Below are 17,650 nucleotides of genomic sequence, written 5' to 3' on the forward strand. Positions count from 1 at the left end.
TGAAGAAATCAGGAGGCTTTATGAACACACCACTATTGAGGTTGTGATACCTCATAAGTGCTGTGTATGAGGTGTTTTAAATGACAAATTTAAGCACTAGAGATCTGTCAAGGCTACAGTATATCCGACCATTGGTCGTCCTAATTTTTAATCAAATCTATTATACTTTGAAAACCTTCTTCTTTTGGCATCATAACGCTGGATGGGTATTTGCCTGTCTGGCTATGTCCTTCCATTCAGATCTCTCTTGTGCCCTTCTTCTCCATTGTCTTATGTTCATTGTTTTCAGGTCGTCTTCTACGTCATCCAACCATCTCGTTCTGAGCCTTCCTATGGGCTTCCATTGTAACATTTTCTTTGTTGTTTTTGCATCGTTTTGTCTCTGCACATTTCCCAGCCATGACAGTCTTTGACTTTTCACAAATCTTACAATGTCATAACCTTCATTTAACTCATTAACCTCGTCGTTTCTCCTGATTCTCCATGTGCCATCTTCCTCTTGTACCGGGCCATAAACTTTCCTCAGTATTTTTCTCTCAAATGTCCTGAGTTGGACTTCATCTTTTTTCGTCAAAAACCACTTCGAAAACCACGTGGTAATTATTTGAGTAGCGAAAAAAATAAAACTCCAGTTTAATAATAATTTTACATATATTTATAATATAAACTCACACAGACACACAATATATTAACCACTTTAATAAATGTTTTACGATATAAATAGTTACCGACATTTACAAAGCCAGCGCTGTTCTGACATCTGATACGAAAAATAGTATCAAATTCTTACTGGTTGTACCATGCCGATAAAAAATAATTATAATAAATAAAAATATATAAAAATGAAAAGAATGCATAGTTCATTTAGGCTTTAGTATATAAAAATTTGGCATGATGTGACTTCAGTTACAAACTATATACAAAAGTACAAATTGTATAAATTTTTAAAAATTCTGTTGATGCAGATTTACAATTTATAAACCTTATGAAAAGACTATCCAAGAATATTATATTTTTAAAAATCGAAAAAACTAGTCCAGGTATCCCATAGTACATTTTTATATTCCTATATAAAAAGATTCTCTCTATATATCAAACATGGAATTAGGGGTAAATTTCGTTGTCACTTTTTAGTATAACATATGAATTCCATCTACGATGCTTAGTTTTCACGTTTGAGATTCAAGCATTGGCTATTTATTTTAATAATCATATAAAACAGACTATGACAGAACGGCTGGTTATTTCTTATGGGAAAACAAAACTGTATTATGACGTCATTACGTCAGTTTGATAAAATATTTGACCTTGTGATATGGCCTTTCAGGTCCATTTTGGTTATTTTTGTCTCTTTTAAGGTAATGCCTATACGACAGGATGCTAAAGTGGCGCTTATTTGCACATGATGCTGATATGTAGCTTAAGACAACGTAAAATCCAACATTCCTCTTCCTCTTAAGACAAGACCTTATACGCCACGATCTTATATGCCGTTTAAGCATAATCTTTAATGAGCCAAAAATGACCAGAATGAACCTTTTTTGACGTTTACCCGTAATAAATAACATTGGACGTATTCACCAGTCTTTTCAACTTAAATTGTGGTTAATTTCTATTAAAGATAGGAAATAATATTAAAATGACGCAAGAAACTATTAAGCAACCGATATTTTAGATTTAAATTTTGTATGAAGAACTGGCACATAGTAAAAACAATTTTTTACGAATATGTAGGGACATACCACGTATTTTGAGAACGATTTCCGAACTGGGAATCGAAAGTCAAAATAAACGTATTTTCAACTGAAATGCGTAAAATAACATTAAAATAATACAAGAAAATGGTTGAATTTACCGAAAATACAAGCTGAATATAGCCGCAAATGTCAACCATGAAATAAAATATTTTGGTTTGGCAGTGTTGGGATGTTTTTATAATGCATATGTTGTATGCTTCAAATTTATAAAGAGAGAAAGCTTTTAAAAAGTACATTTTGATTATACTATTTTATGAATTTTGCAATTTTTAATTTATATGAAACAATAACGAGTATATATTTGTCTCTTTCGAGATTAAATACAATCATCTGGCAACTGTTGATTTGACGATTGCCAAATCCAATCCCTAATATATCAAAAAAATTTCTAATAATTAACTGCAATGAATCTTTAAAAAAACACATATTTACTCATTCTTATTTTATACAAATCAAAAATTGCAGAATTTAAAACATAATACAATCAAAATGTACTTTTCTAAAGCTTTATATTTGAAGAATACAGCATATACATTATAAAAACATGCTAAACCTCAACCCAAGAACATATCTGATAACGTCGTTTCACTAATGGAAGGACCATGAGGACTGTTCTTGTGGTATGCTCTTCCACGATTTTTCTTTAATCGAGTGAAACTTGCCTTTTAAAGATATCATAAGTTTTGGACACAAAAAAAGTCCATCGTGGATAAGTCTGGTTATAAGGAGTTTATGGGATGACATGTCATATCGCTTGTGTGCAGAAAGACGGTTTCTTTACATCTTCTGAACCACTCATTACATCGTTACCGACTCAAACATTCATCTCAAAAAGAATTTGTAAAGTTTTGTTAAAAGTTTTACTCGGTTTAATATAAAACGCAAAAACGTTGCCCTTTTCGTTTAAATTCATCTTGCAAAATATATAAAAACAGCCAAATATGCAAAACTAGTTCTACAAAAATCTATCTTCGCAAATACGAAAGCGATCGAGCATTGTAAAAAACATCACAGCTTGCCTAAGCAATGCTGCCAACCACACTGAGCTCCGCTGCAACGTTACTACATAATTCAAATTCCTCGTAACTTAATAATCAGTTCTTATACATAAATTTCCTAAGAACTTGGTATTTTTTAAGGAAACGATAATATGAAATATTGCAATTAAAAAATATATAGAGCAGTTTATGGAAATCAATTTGCTCTAAATAAAAATATCTAGTGAAGGCAAAATATAACAAAAAAACAGTTGCACAATATATTAGCGACGTAATTTGGAGAAACAAGGTCTTTATAATGGATAGTAAACAGGATATATAAAACTACAATATTTAAAATTTAAAACCCAATTAATTTAAAACTAGTAAAAAATGGCGGAAACAACTAAAACTGTAGGTATTGAATAAATGGCACTGAAAAACAGCGAGCAACAGGGCAAAGATGTAGGATTAACACAAGGAAAATAAAATGGGACAATATTAGATGGAATAATTTTATACTATTGGAGGAATGAAAAAGGTAGCGAATTACCGTTAATAGAACAACAGTTAAGAGAAAACAATCTAGACATGTAATTTTAAATCCAGGAAAACGGGAATTGTTATTGCTAATTCGATGTTAGTTAAAGTTATAATAATTTTAGTATAGCTTGTTTCACAATATATTAAAGGATTGATAGTATTATTGCCATTATTGATAATCATCATTTTGGCTTTACAACCCTGTGTGGGTCCTAGCCTCCCCAAGAATTTTTCTCCAGTCGTCCCTATCCATCGCCTTCCTCCGCCAAGCACGTATTTCCATATTTCTCATATCTTGGTCTATGTTATCTAGGAATCTTGTTCTGGGTCTTCCTCTTCTTCTTTGACCAATAGGTCTATCAAGGAGCGTTTTTCTAGCTGGGTCGGTTTGCTCCATCCGCATTACATGGCCTACCCACCTCAGACGTCCTATCTTTATGTGTTTTACGATATCTGGTTCCTGGTATATCCTATAGAGTTCGAAGTTGTATCGTCTTCTCCAGACACCATTTTCATTTACCGCTCCATAGATGCGCCTTAGTATTTTTCTTTCGAAACATCCTAACATGTTTTCATTGCTTTTTGTTAAAGTCCAGGTTTCTGAACCATATGTTAGGACTGGGCGTATTATTGTTTTGTAGAGTTTTACTTTTGTATTTCTTGATATAACTGTAGATTTAAAAAGGAGATTAAGCCCATTATTGATAAACACGTTTTAAATTTCTACCCTACCGCCCAGGGCTGAATCAGGTACGGCTAATGTTGGGGGAATAAAAAAGAATAGGTAGTATCAGTCATTAAGAATCTATACTTGCTACGATAAAGTATATTGTAAGCAAAGAACTATTGACAGAACGAAAAAACGTAGTGATTGTCAGTCGCATCAGTTGAACAGTACTCATATTATAAGCAGAAAAATATATTCCCTTTATGAAAATCAGACAGTTCCTACGTTCGAATAAAGTTAAATTGAAATTACAAGAAGAAGAAACAAATATAGATATAGGTCGTGCCACCCCCCATAGAGTCATTTCTAAAATAAATTTTAAATATCCTGATGGACAGAAAGATGGACAAAAAAGCAGTAGTACTGGAATCACACAGACTGCGCACTTGGAGAACTGAGTATCTCCCTGAAATTAGGAAGTATATGTTAAAAAACAAATCTATCATATATCCAGATAAAACGTGGTTTGATACTCGTGACACATATGAAAAGAATGGGTCGATTCTCGTAAAACTGCTAGACGAAAGCACCTTCTAATAAAGGAAAATGAATAACAATAATTCACGCCGGTTCGAAAGACAGGTGGGTTCCAAACTGTTTGCTCTTATCTGCGAAGAATATCAAAAGACTCTAGCTTAGACTATCATGAAGATACCAGTGCAGTATTGGTTTCAAAATTCTCTTTTGAAAAATACTCCTGAAAACAAAAAAAATATATTTAAAAAATTCCTTTATAACGTTTTCGGAATAACTATGCCATCATCAGTGCTATCTGGATTTACACGTTTGAAGGCATTAAATATATGGGTTAAAACCCTTTAAATGTAATTAGATTAACTTTGAATTACATGTTTGATATTAAAAAATAGGATGTTTAAGTTATAAACGGAATTGGTAACATAGGGCTCCACTGGGGTTGCTAGTCCTTAGACGAAGTGTCGGTGAGGACTTGTTGATAGCAACTCAAGTTACCACTGATGATGGAGTAGTTATTCCGAAAAGGTTCTGTGACGTAACCCGATAGGGTGTTTATATTAATATACCTATATAAAGGAATTTTTTGAATAAAAATTTTTTGTGATACATGGTATACAGCCAACTACAGGAATTCAGTTTACTTGTGGGCCGGAAAATAGTGAAATCGTAATAAATAACGCAAGCTACCATAGTTGTCAGCTACAAAAAGCGCGAAACAGATCAGGTAGTAAAACTGAAATACTACACCTACGTACACCTACTAGAATAATAGAGAGAAAATTAATATTAAAACGCAATATCATCATCATCATCAGTGGCGTTACAGCTCTTTATGAGCCAAAGCCTTCTTCAGAACAATCCTCCATTTGCCCCTGTCTCTGGCAACTCTTCTCCATGCTCTAATTCCGATAGACGGAATTAAAACGCAATATGTATGTGATAACTTCGCAAAGCAAATGGGGCACACAGTGTTATGTCTTCCTTCGCACCATTGTGTATTTAACCCTATTGAGCATATGTAGCATCAAGTCAAAGTAAAGGTGAGGGCGGAAAATAGTTCTCTTACCCTGAGTGACACTGTCATACAGTTAATTAAAACTGTTATAAATATGTCGGCAGAAAGCTGGAAAAATTCAAAACATATTGTAAAAGTTGAACAGTCTTATCTGTCTATACAAAGTTATAATATACAACCGGGGACTCCTGACAGTGAAACAGAATTAGAGATGGAATAATATTTATTATTAATGTTTGTATTATTATATGAGATATATTATTATATGGAGATATGACGCAGGCCTTTGATATTGAAAATGGAGTTAGACAAGGTGATGCCTTATCAACAACACTTTTTAATCTAACTTTAGAAAACTGGATATAAACGGCTGTATTAATACAAGATCAATGCAAATATGCGCATATGCGGATGATGTTGCTATAATAAGCCGCAACAAAAGGGTATTAAGCGAAAAAGTTATAGAACTGAAACAAGAAGCTGCTACGTTTGGTCTATATATAAATGAATGAACATGAGAATCTGAAGGTAGACAACCATATCTGCAAATATGCCTCCACTTTTCCCTGCCTAGGTTCAATAATAAATGACAACAACAACATCAGTCAAGAAATACAAGCACGGATTCTTAGCGGTAATAAATGCTTTTATGCATACAAAGACTTAATGAAAAGTAAGTTACTGAATCGTGAGTCTAAGCTGAGAATCTACAAAACAGTAATTAGACCAGTGGTCACATATGGATTCGAAACGTGGACCCTCTCAACCATTGATGAAAATCAACTGAGAATATTTGAGCGCAAAATACTAAGGAAGATATTTGGACCAACCCAATGCAGCGATGGTTCGAGGAGAATTAAAATGAACCACGAGCTGGATGAACTAATGCAGAGCGCAGATATTGTCAGATTTGTAAAGTCACAAAGACTAAACTGACTTGGTCACCTAGAAAGAATGCCAGATAATCGAGCTGTAAAAGTAGTTCAGAGATGGAAGCCCCAAGGAAACAGAACAAGAGGAAGGCCCCGTAAAAGATGGATAGACGACGTAGAGAGGGATCTTAAAACCATGAACATCAGGCAGTGGCGAAGAAAAGTATCCGACAGGGCAGAATGGAAGAACATTGTTAAGCAGGCCAAGACTCACAAAGGGTTGTAGCGCCATTATAAGAAGAAGAAGAAGATTATTATATGATAATAATAGCGACCAATCAAAGCAATAAAACATTTTTTTACAATAAAATAGAGGTAAAGGTAACTTTGGTTATTCCACTGATGACAATGGCAATAATAACACTAATCCTTTAACAATAGAAACTCCAAGACTATATATTTTGAGACAAGCTATAGAAGATATATTAGCATACACTTTCGATTCTTAGGCCATTTCATCAGTGTTTTAATTTATGTATATATAACTGTTATAAATAATGTCTCAAAAACATTTATAGCATACATTTATTTGTGCGGATGGGACATATAAATGTATGATATAACTATTGAACTGTCTACTGGGACCTTAATAAGGAACATTTTATGTTTAAAATTTAATTCTACGTTCAAACGTAAAATTTTTGCTAAAATAAGACATATTCCAAATAACTTGCATTTATCCTCATGATAGTCCACGATATTCTTGGATAAAATGTTGTATAAAACGTTAAACATTATTCTAAACATTAATATTATAAATTTGAAGGCTTACTTACGTATAAAAAAATTTGGTTTATACGTTTTATACAACTGGCTCTTTTCAATTTCTATTATAACACCATATCCTAAAAATTAATTTGTTTGAAATATGTAACTAGCAAATAATAATTGATATGATTTATCAACAGTTAACTTTTAATTTGTATATTCGAACGCTCAAATTAGGCTTTAGGAAATGTTACATTAATCGAAATGTTATTTACTCTTTTGTTCAATATGGCAGGTATTTGGTTTCGTTATATATTTGTAAACTTATTAAACAGAAATATAAAGAATGTTTCGAAAGAGACTACAATTTAATGGTATCAACGCCTAACGATGCGCCGGTCATTGCGCTCACAACTCTTCGATTTTACTTTTCTAGAAGTAATTTACCAAACTACTGACACTGTTTAAAATATTCTGATATTACATAAATATGTATTTTTTAAATAAAGAATAGACTTATTTTTCGTTAAAAAATAATATTTATAGAATATTTTATGCATTTATTTTATATTTTATGAAAATACTGTATTATGCATGCATGTTTACAAGTAGCTTGTAAATAATAAATGAATTTCATTAATGAAAGTTATGATTGCTTTGTCCAATTAGATCAATTCTAAATAATTCTATTTATCGTTAATCACGAGATTAAAGAAACGATTTAAACAGTGCCGTTCTGGCTGTCTTGTCTCACAAAAACCAAAAACTATTCGACGGTTATACAAGGCAGTTAGAATCCTCTCTATTTGTTGCCTAAGTTTAGTTTATTCCAAGATATATCCCGACAGGCACCTGGCCGAGTGACCTAGTGTTTTCTTTAACTGACCGAGTTACTTCTTTAACTGACTAATAACCAAGTGTTCAAGCCAAACATTTCATAGGTGAATTTTCAGTCGTATTTAAACATATTTTAGCAGTGAACGTTTTTCCGTTTCAATATATTTTCACAAGTTTATTGCACGAATAGTTTGTACTTGATTAGTATAAATAGTTGCTATTGTTATTTTGTTCTGGCTGCTAGAGATCTGATAACTTACAACAAGAGTAAATAACAATTTTCAATAAATACATCAATTCTAGTTAAGTAGCAAATTAAACATAGTACAAATCTTTTACATAATTTAAATGTATACTATAAGTGTATAACATAAAAAAATATAACAACTAAAAATATACATGAAAAATAGCTGCAAATTGATATAGAGATATATCTTAATTGTTTAAACCTGCCCGTTGACTTGCTGCCAATTGCTGCCAAATAAAAATCTTTGTACAAAAAACTTTTATACCAAATTAAATAGGTATTATCAACCAGAACATCATCATAATTCTATAAATAAATATAAAATCTATTTCCAACTAAATTGAAGGCTAAAAGGTTTTTATGGTATTAATATTTTCTGAGCTAAAATGTCACACATAAAAAACAGTTTAAAAAAAAGTAAAAGATTTTCTTTATTTTTAATTAAATATAACTATTAAGAACTAATGCACGCAACTTAATAATTCCGAAGATTGTGGAAAAACGGTTGGGGGCCATGGTAAAGTAAAAGATTTTCTTTATTTTTAAATAAATATAACTATTAAGAACTAATGCATGCAACTTAATAATTCCGAAGATTGTGGAAAAACGGTTGGGGGCCATGGTCTAAACAAAGTGATGTGTCAAAATAAGTATCAATGGCGACCGATCCAGGAGTGGATCGAAATATATATATATATATATATATATATATATATATAGCGCGGTTCGTACAGTTCGAACAATTAAGATTAATATTAGAAAAAATAATAGTACTGCATTGAAGAGTGTACTAGTGAAATGATATGGGGACTCAAGATACTGAGACCACGAAAGCCCTGATGAATACTCCAGAGAGGGAGTTAAATCTCAACGTAGTCAAATTTTTGACGTGGTTCAACCTGGACATTGAATACGTTTAATAATATGTCTTATTATATATGTATATATATATATATATATATCCATATCTATATATATATATATATATATATATATATATATATATATATATATATATATATATTATTCGTGTATTGAAGTCAAAACTGGGGCTTAAATAAGGCACACTATTATTTGAAGATTCAAGCTTTTGGAAAATTTTATTTCTTTTTTTAAGAGTTTCTACAATGCAACAAAAGAAAAAAATACACGATGTACAAGTGATGGGCTCTTGTAAAAACTTTAAAAAACTTTGTAAAATAAAAATTTAGATTAAAAATACATATTGGTTCTTTTGCACAAAATTAGAGTACATAGCAGACGGCTGTGATACATGTTGAAGAGAAAAACAAATTAAAATAATAATGACACGTTTTCTAACACAAAACTTAAGTTAATAACAAAATTGTATTCCTTCTGACCGCATTATATCTCACAAAAGTGATTGCAGACTTCTTAAAGCTTCATCTACCCTAGCAGAACACGCTATTCAAAATAACCACATTATGAATTTTCATTATCCAAAGATATTGAACACAGAGAATAACAAACATAATCGTACTTTTCTTGAGATGGTGCATATCAGCAAAGGTTCTAATACAATGAACAAAACATCAGAAATTGATAATCTTAATAAAATCTACAATTATATTTTTCCTTTTGAAAAATGGGCATTTTTGGTACAGTAGATTTTTTAAATCTCCCACATATTCTGAGTTGGTAGCAAAGATGAACAGAATTAAATGTTACTAATAAAATTTCAAATTAACTTGTTTGTTTTGGTGAACAAAAACAATAAAAAATTCTTATCAAAGTCGATATCTCTAAACGCTTTCTTGGTTTTTGTTTTTACCTTTTTTCAATCTTTGTAGGTAGATATTCGTTTTAAAACCTTCTTCCTCTTCGTCGGCTTTTCCCATTATGAGTTCGCCGTTTTCGTCCTCCACAGCACTCTATTCTCCCAGTCACCTTTTCTGAGGTCTCTATCTATCATAGCATTTCCGACGTATGTTTTCCATCTTGTAGCAGGTCTTCCTCTCTGTCTTCTTCCCGGCGGGTCCCAGTTTAATATTCTTTTCGGCCACCTATGCTCTGGCATTCTTTGTACATGGACCGTACCACTGCAGGGCTCTGTTTTCCAACTTTTTTGTAATTGAGCATTTTACTTCCATTATGTTCCATATTTCCTCCGTTCTTATTCTATCCGCTTTGGTGATTTGTAGACATCTTCTCATAAAGTCCAGTTCAACTGTTCTTATTTTATTTCGTATTGTTGTTGTCATTGGCCATACTTCCGCTCCATATAGGGTAATATTCATCACTATGCTTTGATAGATCCTCTTTTTGTTTTCTTTGGTTAGAGTGTTGTTCCATATCACTCCATGAAGTGCTCTTGTAGCTTGTTTTCCCCGTGCTATTTTCATTTCTATATCTTTCATACAAGTACCATCTCGGCTAATCATTGACCCTAAATACTTAAAAGCCTTACAACTCTTAATAGTCTCTTCTTCTAAACTTAAGTTCAAATCTGCAACCTCGGGTCCAATACATAAGTATTCGGTCTTGCACATATTTATCTTGAGTCCCCAAAGTTCATATTCTTCCTTTAATTTCCTTATTATATATTCCATATCCTCCCTGTCTTGTGCAAAAATGACTTGATCATCTGCGAAAAGTAGTGAATGTAATATATTCTCTTGTACTGGTATGCCCATTGTTCCGCATTTTCTATACCATCTTTTCAAAGCCTGATCTATATATATGTTAAAAAGTATAGGTGAGAGACCACATCTCTGTTTGAGGCCTTTTGTTGCGGTGATTGTTTTTGTTATTTCATTACCTAACTTTATTTGCACTTGTGTTTCTTTATACAGTCTTTGTGTTATATTCACCCATTTCTCTCTGACGCGCATTCTTCTCATTGCTTCCCATAGTTGTTTCCTGGGCACGCTACCGTATGCTTTCTCTAAGTCGATAAAGGTCATATGTGTTTCAATGTTTTTTTCTTTGTTCTTTTCAGTCACCTGTCTCATAATGAATATATTATCTAAACATGATCTGGCTTTTCGGAATCCGGCTTGTTCTTCGCTATAATGGTCCATGTGTTGTTCTAGTTTTTCTTTTATAACTGATGAAAAGATTCTTGCTATTGAAGGCATTACACTGATCCCTCTGTAGTTATTTTAAAACCAAAGTTTGATTAAATAGTTATATTTTGTCTTTCGGTCAACGATGTGTTTATATATAGACACTGTTCAAAAGATTTTTCTTATACAAATCAATTTTAACATATAGTCAAAATTGTTTTATTAACTTTGTGTTAAGAAAAGTGTCATTATTATTTTAATTTGTTTTTCTATTCAACATGTATTACAACCGTTTGCTGAGTATTCTAATTTTGTGCAAAAGAACCAATATGTATTTTTAATTTAAATTTTGTTAAAGTTTAAAGTTTTTACACAGACCCATTACATTTGTAAATCTTGTACTTTTTTCTTTTATTGCATTGTAGAGATTCTTGAAATATAAAAAAAATGTCCGAAAGCTATAAATACCATCTTCCTTAGGTATATTAATTGATGAAGTTCTATTTCATAATTATAAATATATTTACGTTAAAATTTAAAATTGGATCATAAGGCAAGTCATACCTGGTAAAAGTTTCAAGTTCTTTTCAACGACAGCTATATGATTTTATAATTCTGGTACCATTTAAAATTATCATATAAAGTGGCACAGTTTCACAATTTTTAATGGATGCGCTACTGAGACTCAACAAAATCTAAGAAGGGATACTCTAATTTATTTACCCAAAAACTTATTGATATAAATTTTATATTTCAATTTTGAAATCATTATTAATTTCATTCGACAATAATTACAAAAATACATGCCACAAGAGATTAGTTTTATAACAGTATAAAAAAAAACGTTAATGTGAGTTCTTAAATTTACAGCTTCTATCGCATTAGTAAGTACCTATAATTGTGAAACGTCACTGATGCTGTGGTTGTCTACGGATATATGGTTGTCTCGTATATGAGATCGTACTTTAATTTTTGTCTATAGTAAACATTAGAACAATAGCAGGACAAAAATTAACACTAAAACTAAGCAAATGTTATTGCTGCATCCGGTGTAGCCGAAAATTTATTATTATTTTTTAATTTCTAGTTAATAATCTACGCATGTATCTTTTTGTACAAAGATCTTCAAGCACTTTAATTACTTTTATGCCATTACTTCATGTTTTAATAAGAAACGCGATATATTTAAATTTTTAAGTAATTTAGTACAAACCTGTACCTTTCTTTAAACTAATATATCACTCAATTTATACCAACATAAACAAATTTTTTCTATTTCTTTTTGTCTTTTAAAGGAAGTAAAAGTGAATATATGGTTTAAATGTATTGGTAAACTCATAAAAAGTACTTATAAGTAGTTGTCACACTTTCAAAGTTTACATGAAATGTTTCAATTTTAGACAATATTAAATGCGTGTTTTTTTTTGGTTTATTTTTTATTTAGACGTGTATTTCTCGAGATATCAAACCCTATTCATAATTTTTAAACTCCAATGTTTAACTCGATGTTTGTTTTTTAACCCTATTCATAATTTTTAAACTCCAATGACCAACTCGATGTTTGTTTTTTCTAATTTAGACGTTACAATTTGAAAAAAAGTTTCGTATGAAAGTCACTCTGACACGTATGTATGTTACATGAAGGTCAATAATGATAAAGATATTTAAACTGGCCAAGAAGTTTACCTTTAATACAACATGACTGATATATTATGACAGTTTGCATAGTGTTTGTACATCACTTATGTTATTTTTTAACAAACCACTGCGGGCCGGAACTTTTGTACAGTAGAATATGCAATGTACTTAGAAGTAGTGTATCCTTTGGGTACATACCTAAAGCATGGAGAGAGATTAGAGTAACTTTCATCCCTAAACCGGAGACAAAAAGACGGGAAAAGGCAAAGTCTCTAATACCAATAAGTCTAATGTCATTCGTACAGAAGAAATTAGAGAAACTACTGGACATGTATATTAGGGATGAAACATTGGTACACATTCCAATACATCAAGAATAACATGCCTCTAAAGCAGTGAATTCAACTGAGACATACTCGTAGAAAAAGTGGAGAACACAACTGAAAATAAAGAGGGAGCCTTTTTGGATATAGAGGGGGCTTTTGACAACACTTCGATAACATACATAATCAATGCTCTGAGACGTAAAGGAGTCGAGGACATATGTTTGAACTGGGTGGAATCTATGCTTATTACTATAGAGGTATAACCCTGTTAACAACTGCTTACAAAATACTAGCAAATATTCTCTACGAAAGGCTGCAAGTTTACACAGTGGGCATAGTTGGTAAATATTAAGCTGGATTCACTCCAGAAAAATCAACAATTGACCAGATTCATTCAATAAGACAGATTCTCGAGAAAACATTAGAATTCAATATTGAAACCCATCACCTATTCGTCGACTTCAAGGCCGCATACGACAGTGTCAAGAGAACAGTGCTATACCAATCAATGCATGAGTTTGGTACACCAGAGAAACTCATCCGACTAACGAGAATGACAATGTCTAACTTAGAAGCCACTGTTAGAATACAGGAAGAGAATTCTAGATCCTTTGAGATAAAGGATGGACTCAGACCAGGGGATGCTCTGGCTTGCCTCCTATTTAATGTTGCCTTAGAAAAGGCAGTCCGAGATACACGAATTTACAATAGATCGATACAAGTCTTAGCATATGCTGATAACATTGACATAATAGGGCGTAGCAAGCGAGATGTTGAGCAATATCTCCTAGAATTGGAAACAGCGGCGAAACAGGTCGGTCTAGTCATCAACGAAGACAAAACCAAGTACATGTTGGTTACAAAAGATCCGATAGCAAATGAGGAACGAGAAACAGTCTTTGGAAGTCATACCTTTGGACGTGTGGACAACTTCACATACCTTGGGTCGCTATTAACTGCTACCAATAAAACAAGCGAAGAAATCAAAAGACGAATAAGCGTATTTGAGCGTAAAATACTCCGTAAAATATTTGGAGCTATAAACGACCAAGGGCAGTGGCGCAGAAGATATAATTTTGAATTGTATCAGCTCTTTGATGAGCCAGATGTCATAACGTTCATTAAAACACAGCGACTTAGATGGGCTGGACACATAATACGAATGCCAGAAAATACGATTGCTAAAAAGCTAACCACAGGAACACCTGTAGGAAGAAGAAGCAAAGGCCAACCGCGAATTAGGTGGTTAGATGGAGTTGAAACCGACTTACGGATATTAAAAATCAGAAGATGGCAACATGTTGCCAAAAACCGAACAGAATGGCGACGAATCTTAGAGCAGGCCAAGATCCACAGAAGATTGTCGAGCCAAAGATGATGATGATCTATGCTTAGGAATAGAGTGGTAAATACCACTATCCTTGGACAGACCGTGTTGCCCGGGTCGATAGAGGATGTTCACAGTGGGGAGTTCATAGTGTGTGCGCATCACTTATTTTGTTTTTTAACAAACCACTGCGTTATATTAATTTAAAAAATATTGGTTTTTGATCGTAACCATATATATTAGACTGAATCCATTGAATATCTCAGTGTGACAGTTAATCTTTCAGAAAATTTATGTGAGTGTATAAAGAGGTCTCTGTAAAAACCAAAGTAAATAAAATTATTGAAACTCATTACTGATTAATATTCAGGTAGTCAGGCAAAACGCTAACGACTTTCATCGATCGTCTGTTAAACTTGTTGCATACATGAAGGGGTTAGAAGTAAAACCGCCTAAGTCCAATTTTCACCAAAACGACTTTAGTGATGTTTCGCGTTCTGAATATCTTATATTGTTTGGTAGTAAAATCGACTACGCTCTAACTCTACTTTATCGCCATCTTTTGATGAATAGAAAAAACAACCAAAATGAAATTCACCAACCGTTAAGAGCAGAAATCGCCTTAGTGCACCTAGGCTGTTTTACTTCCAAACAAGCAACTACAAATAAATATATTTTTATTACTTATGTTGTTTGGGTTCCACTCAACGGTTTGGATTTGTTTATGGTGTGTAGGTTATACTTCTTTATTGGATTAATAGCAGTGTTTTAAGTGATACTATTGTTTGCAGAAATTATATATTTTGTCATAATATTTCGATCATGTTTTTTGAGTCAGGTAAGTTATAATGATTTTTGGAAAAATAATAAAATAATAGAATTATTAGTTAAATAATTTTAAAGTTATATTATTTTTAGAGTCAGATAGTGATCCATATGCTGCAGATGGAGAATCTGATTTTATTCCGAGTGAATATAAAGAAGATAACGACAGCGATAATCCCATAATATCTGCCGAGGAAGCAACTACAAGCACGCATGTGGAGTATAATATTTGAGTAGTAAAAGTGTGTGTTTTAGCTTGTTAATTTATAGTTTCAATTTAAGCGTGATATCCCTAACGAAAATTAATTTATTATGTAAATATTAAACTTGTAGATACCGATAAATTTAGTAATTATTACAGTTATGTACTTTTAGAAATTTCGAAGTTAAGTTCAACTTAAGGGGTTAACATATTTCTTCTTTTCAGTAACTCTCAAAACTACCCAAAAAAGGAAGCGTAACCTACATGCATGGAAGAGGAATAAAATCACAAATAAGAGGTTCGCTGGCCAGGAATATGAAAGCAGAGAGAGAAATGTGTTCAGGAGTATGTGCATACTTGTAGGTACCAATGTGGAATATTTAACGAGGTTGAAAGACAACGACTCTTCTTTAAGTTCTACAGTTTACCAACCTGCAAACAGCTACTTTAGCTTCATACATCAGAAAAACTGAATCTAAAAAAAACTTGCTAATAGCAAAAAGAATTACTGTATATAAATTAAACTTCTTGACCGCTCTGTATGCAGGCTTTTTCCTAAAAACTTTTGATATCAGCGATAGTCGCTTTAAGATTATGTGTAAAAAAGTTGACAAAGACAATTTTGTGGAGCCTGATAAAAATATGTCCCAACCAACAAAGTATCAGAGAACGAAAGAAACTAAGTGTAATTGAACATATCGGATGATTTCCACGTTATAGGAGTCATTACTCTTATAATCAATATCCAAATACGAAATGCCTTCCATCCGATTTAAACATTCGTAAAATGTATTGTCTCTACAAAGATAATAATTACACTGATAACGATGAACTCCCAGTTGAGGAATTATATCACCGTCATATTTTCAATAAAATTTAAAATTTCACCATCCGCATTCATACAATAAATGCGATCGATTGGTAAGCTTAATCTCATCATCAACTCAAGACGAAAAAAAGAAGTACGAGACAAGTTAAGTATCAAAAATGGGAAAATTTACAACAGCTGCTAGAGTTCATACACCCCATTTACCATCAATTTTATAATGATTTGCCGCATGAGTCAAAGCAGCAAAAAACACAAGTAAAAAAGGAAGCACTGCTGTTCAGTCTTCCAAAGAAGATGCCAACGACGAACAAGACGACTACATAGATTTTTTCTCAGATTATGAGTAACTCTAGTGTTCTAAAAGAGTAACATTTTTGTTTTTTTTTTTAAAGAAAAAATTAATATTAATTGAAAATTAAGCTTTTGTTTAGTTCTTTTTGTATATTATAAAGTCATTTTTGCTTAAAGGTAAAACAACCTAAGTGATTTTTTTGTCGAAAGAGGCAAAAAAAAAAATAAAAAAAATTTCTCACCAGAAGTATCTTTAAAATTTTATACTTATTTTGAATTGTTTAGTACTTTAAAATTTTTAATTTTGAACATCCAGTATTTTGCTACTTAGGCGGTTTTGCTTCTGACCCCTTCATATGTAAGTATGTGGGACATTTACAACATATGTTGTTTAAATTGCAATCGACTACATTTCCATTATTGAAAGATTATTTACTATCATCAATGAATGATACGATCTGAAGAAATGACCATCTTCATCTTGGTGTTACAGAATCTATGACGTGTTCTATTAAAATTTACTCTTGAAAACAACAAATATAAGTACTCTTAAAAATTTGAAATATTTTAAATATTAATTTTCTACTTTCCAATTTTAAGACAATAAGAAATAAACTATTTTAACATTTTAAATAACAACAAGAGTGAAATTTTTACAACGTGATTTTTGTTTCAACACCATCACCATTACCACTGCTGCTTACTACGGTATTTTTGGGGTTAAGCCTTTCCAAGGAATCGATGCTCTTCTTTGGACGTTTTTCTTTGCGCATTTCGTTGCTTATAACAGTACTTTGTGTTGTATTGCCCAAACTTGAAGATCTAGTGAACAGACAAAATATAAATATATTTGTAGAATTACCTATGATTATAAATGTTTTTGCATTAACATATGAAGATAAAGTAAAGTAATGAATGTTGGTTTATATAAAAAATATACATGATTCAGAAACAATTGATGTATGA

At 32.0% G+C, this 17,650-nt stretch overlaps 1 protein-coding gene across 3 annotated transcripts in view; it reads right to left on the reverse strand.

Annotated features, from left to right (window-relative positions):
- Positions 1-632: 632 nt before the first annotated feature.
- LOC140445087 (tyrosine-protein kinase transmembrane receptor Ror-like) overlaps positions 633-17,650 on the reverse strand; it is a 275,808-nt gene continuing 258,790 nt past the window's right edge. For 2 of the 3 annotated variants that reach the window (XM_072536902.1, XM_072536901.1), the window contains exon 19: positions 633-17,506. In XM_072536902.1, the coding sequence (XP_072393003.1) occupies positions 17,338-17,506 (169 nt within the window). In that variant the 3' untranslated portion in view covers positions 633-17,337. The remainder of the gene's footprint in view (positions 17,507-17,650) is intronic. The other variant, XR_011951364.1, reaches the window with a different exon arrangement.

The sequence above is a fragment of the Diabrotica undecimpunctata genome, chromosome 7 (genome assembly GCF_040954645.1).
Source record: "Diabrotica undecimpunctata isolate CICGRU chromosome 7, icDiaUnde3, whole genome shotgun sequence".
Lineage (NCBI taxonomy): Eukaryota > Metazoa > Arthropoda > Insecta > Coleoptera > Chrysomelidae > Diabrotica > Diabrotica undecimpunctata.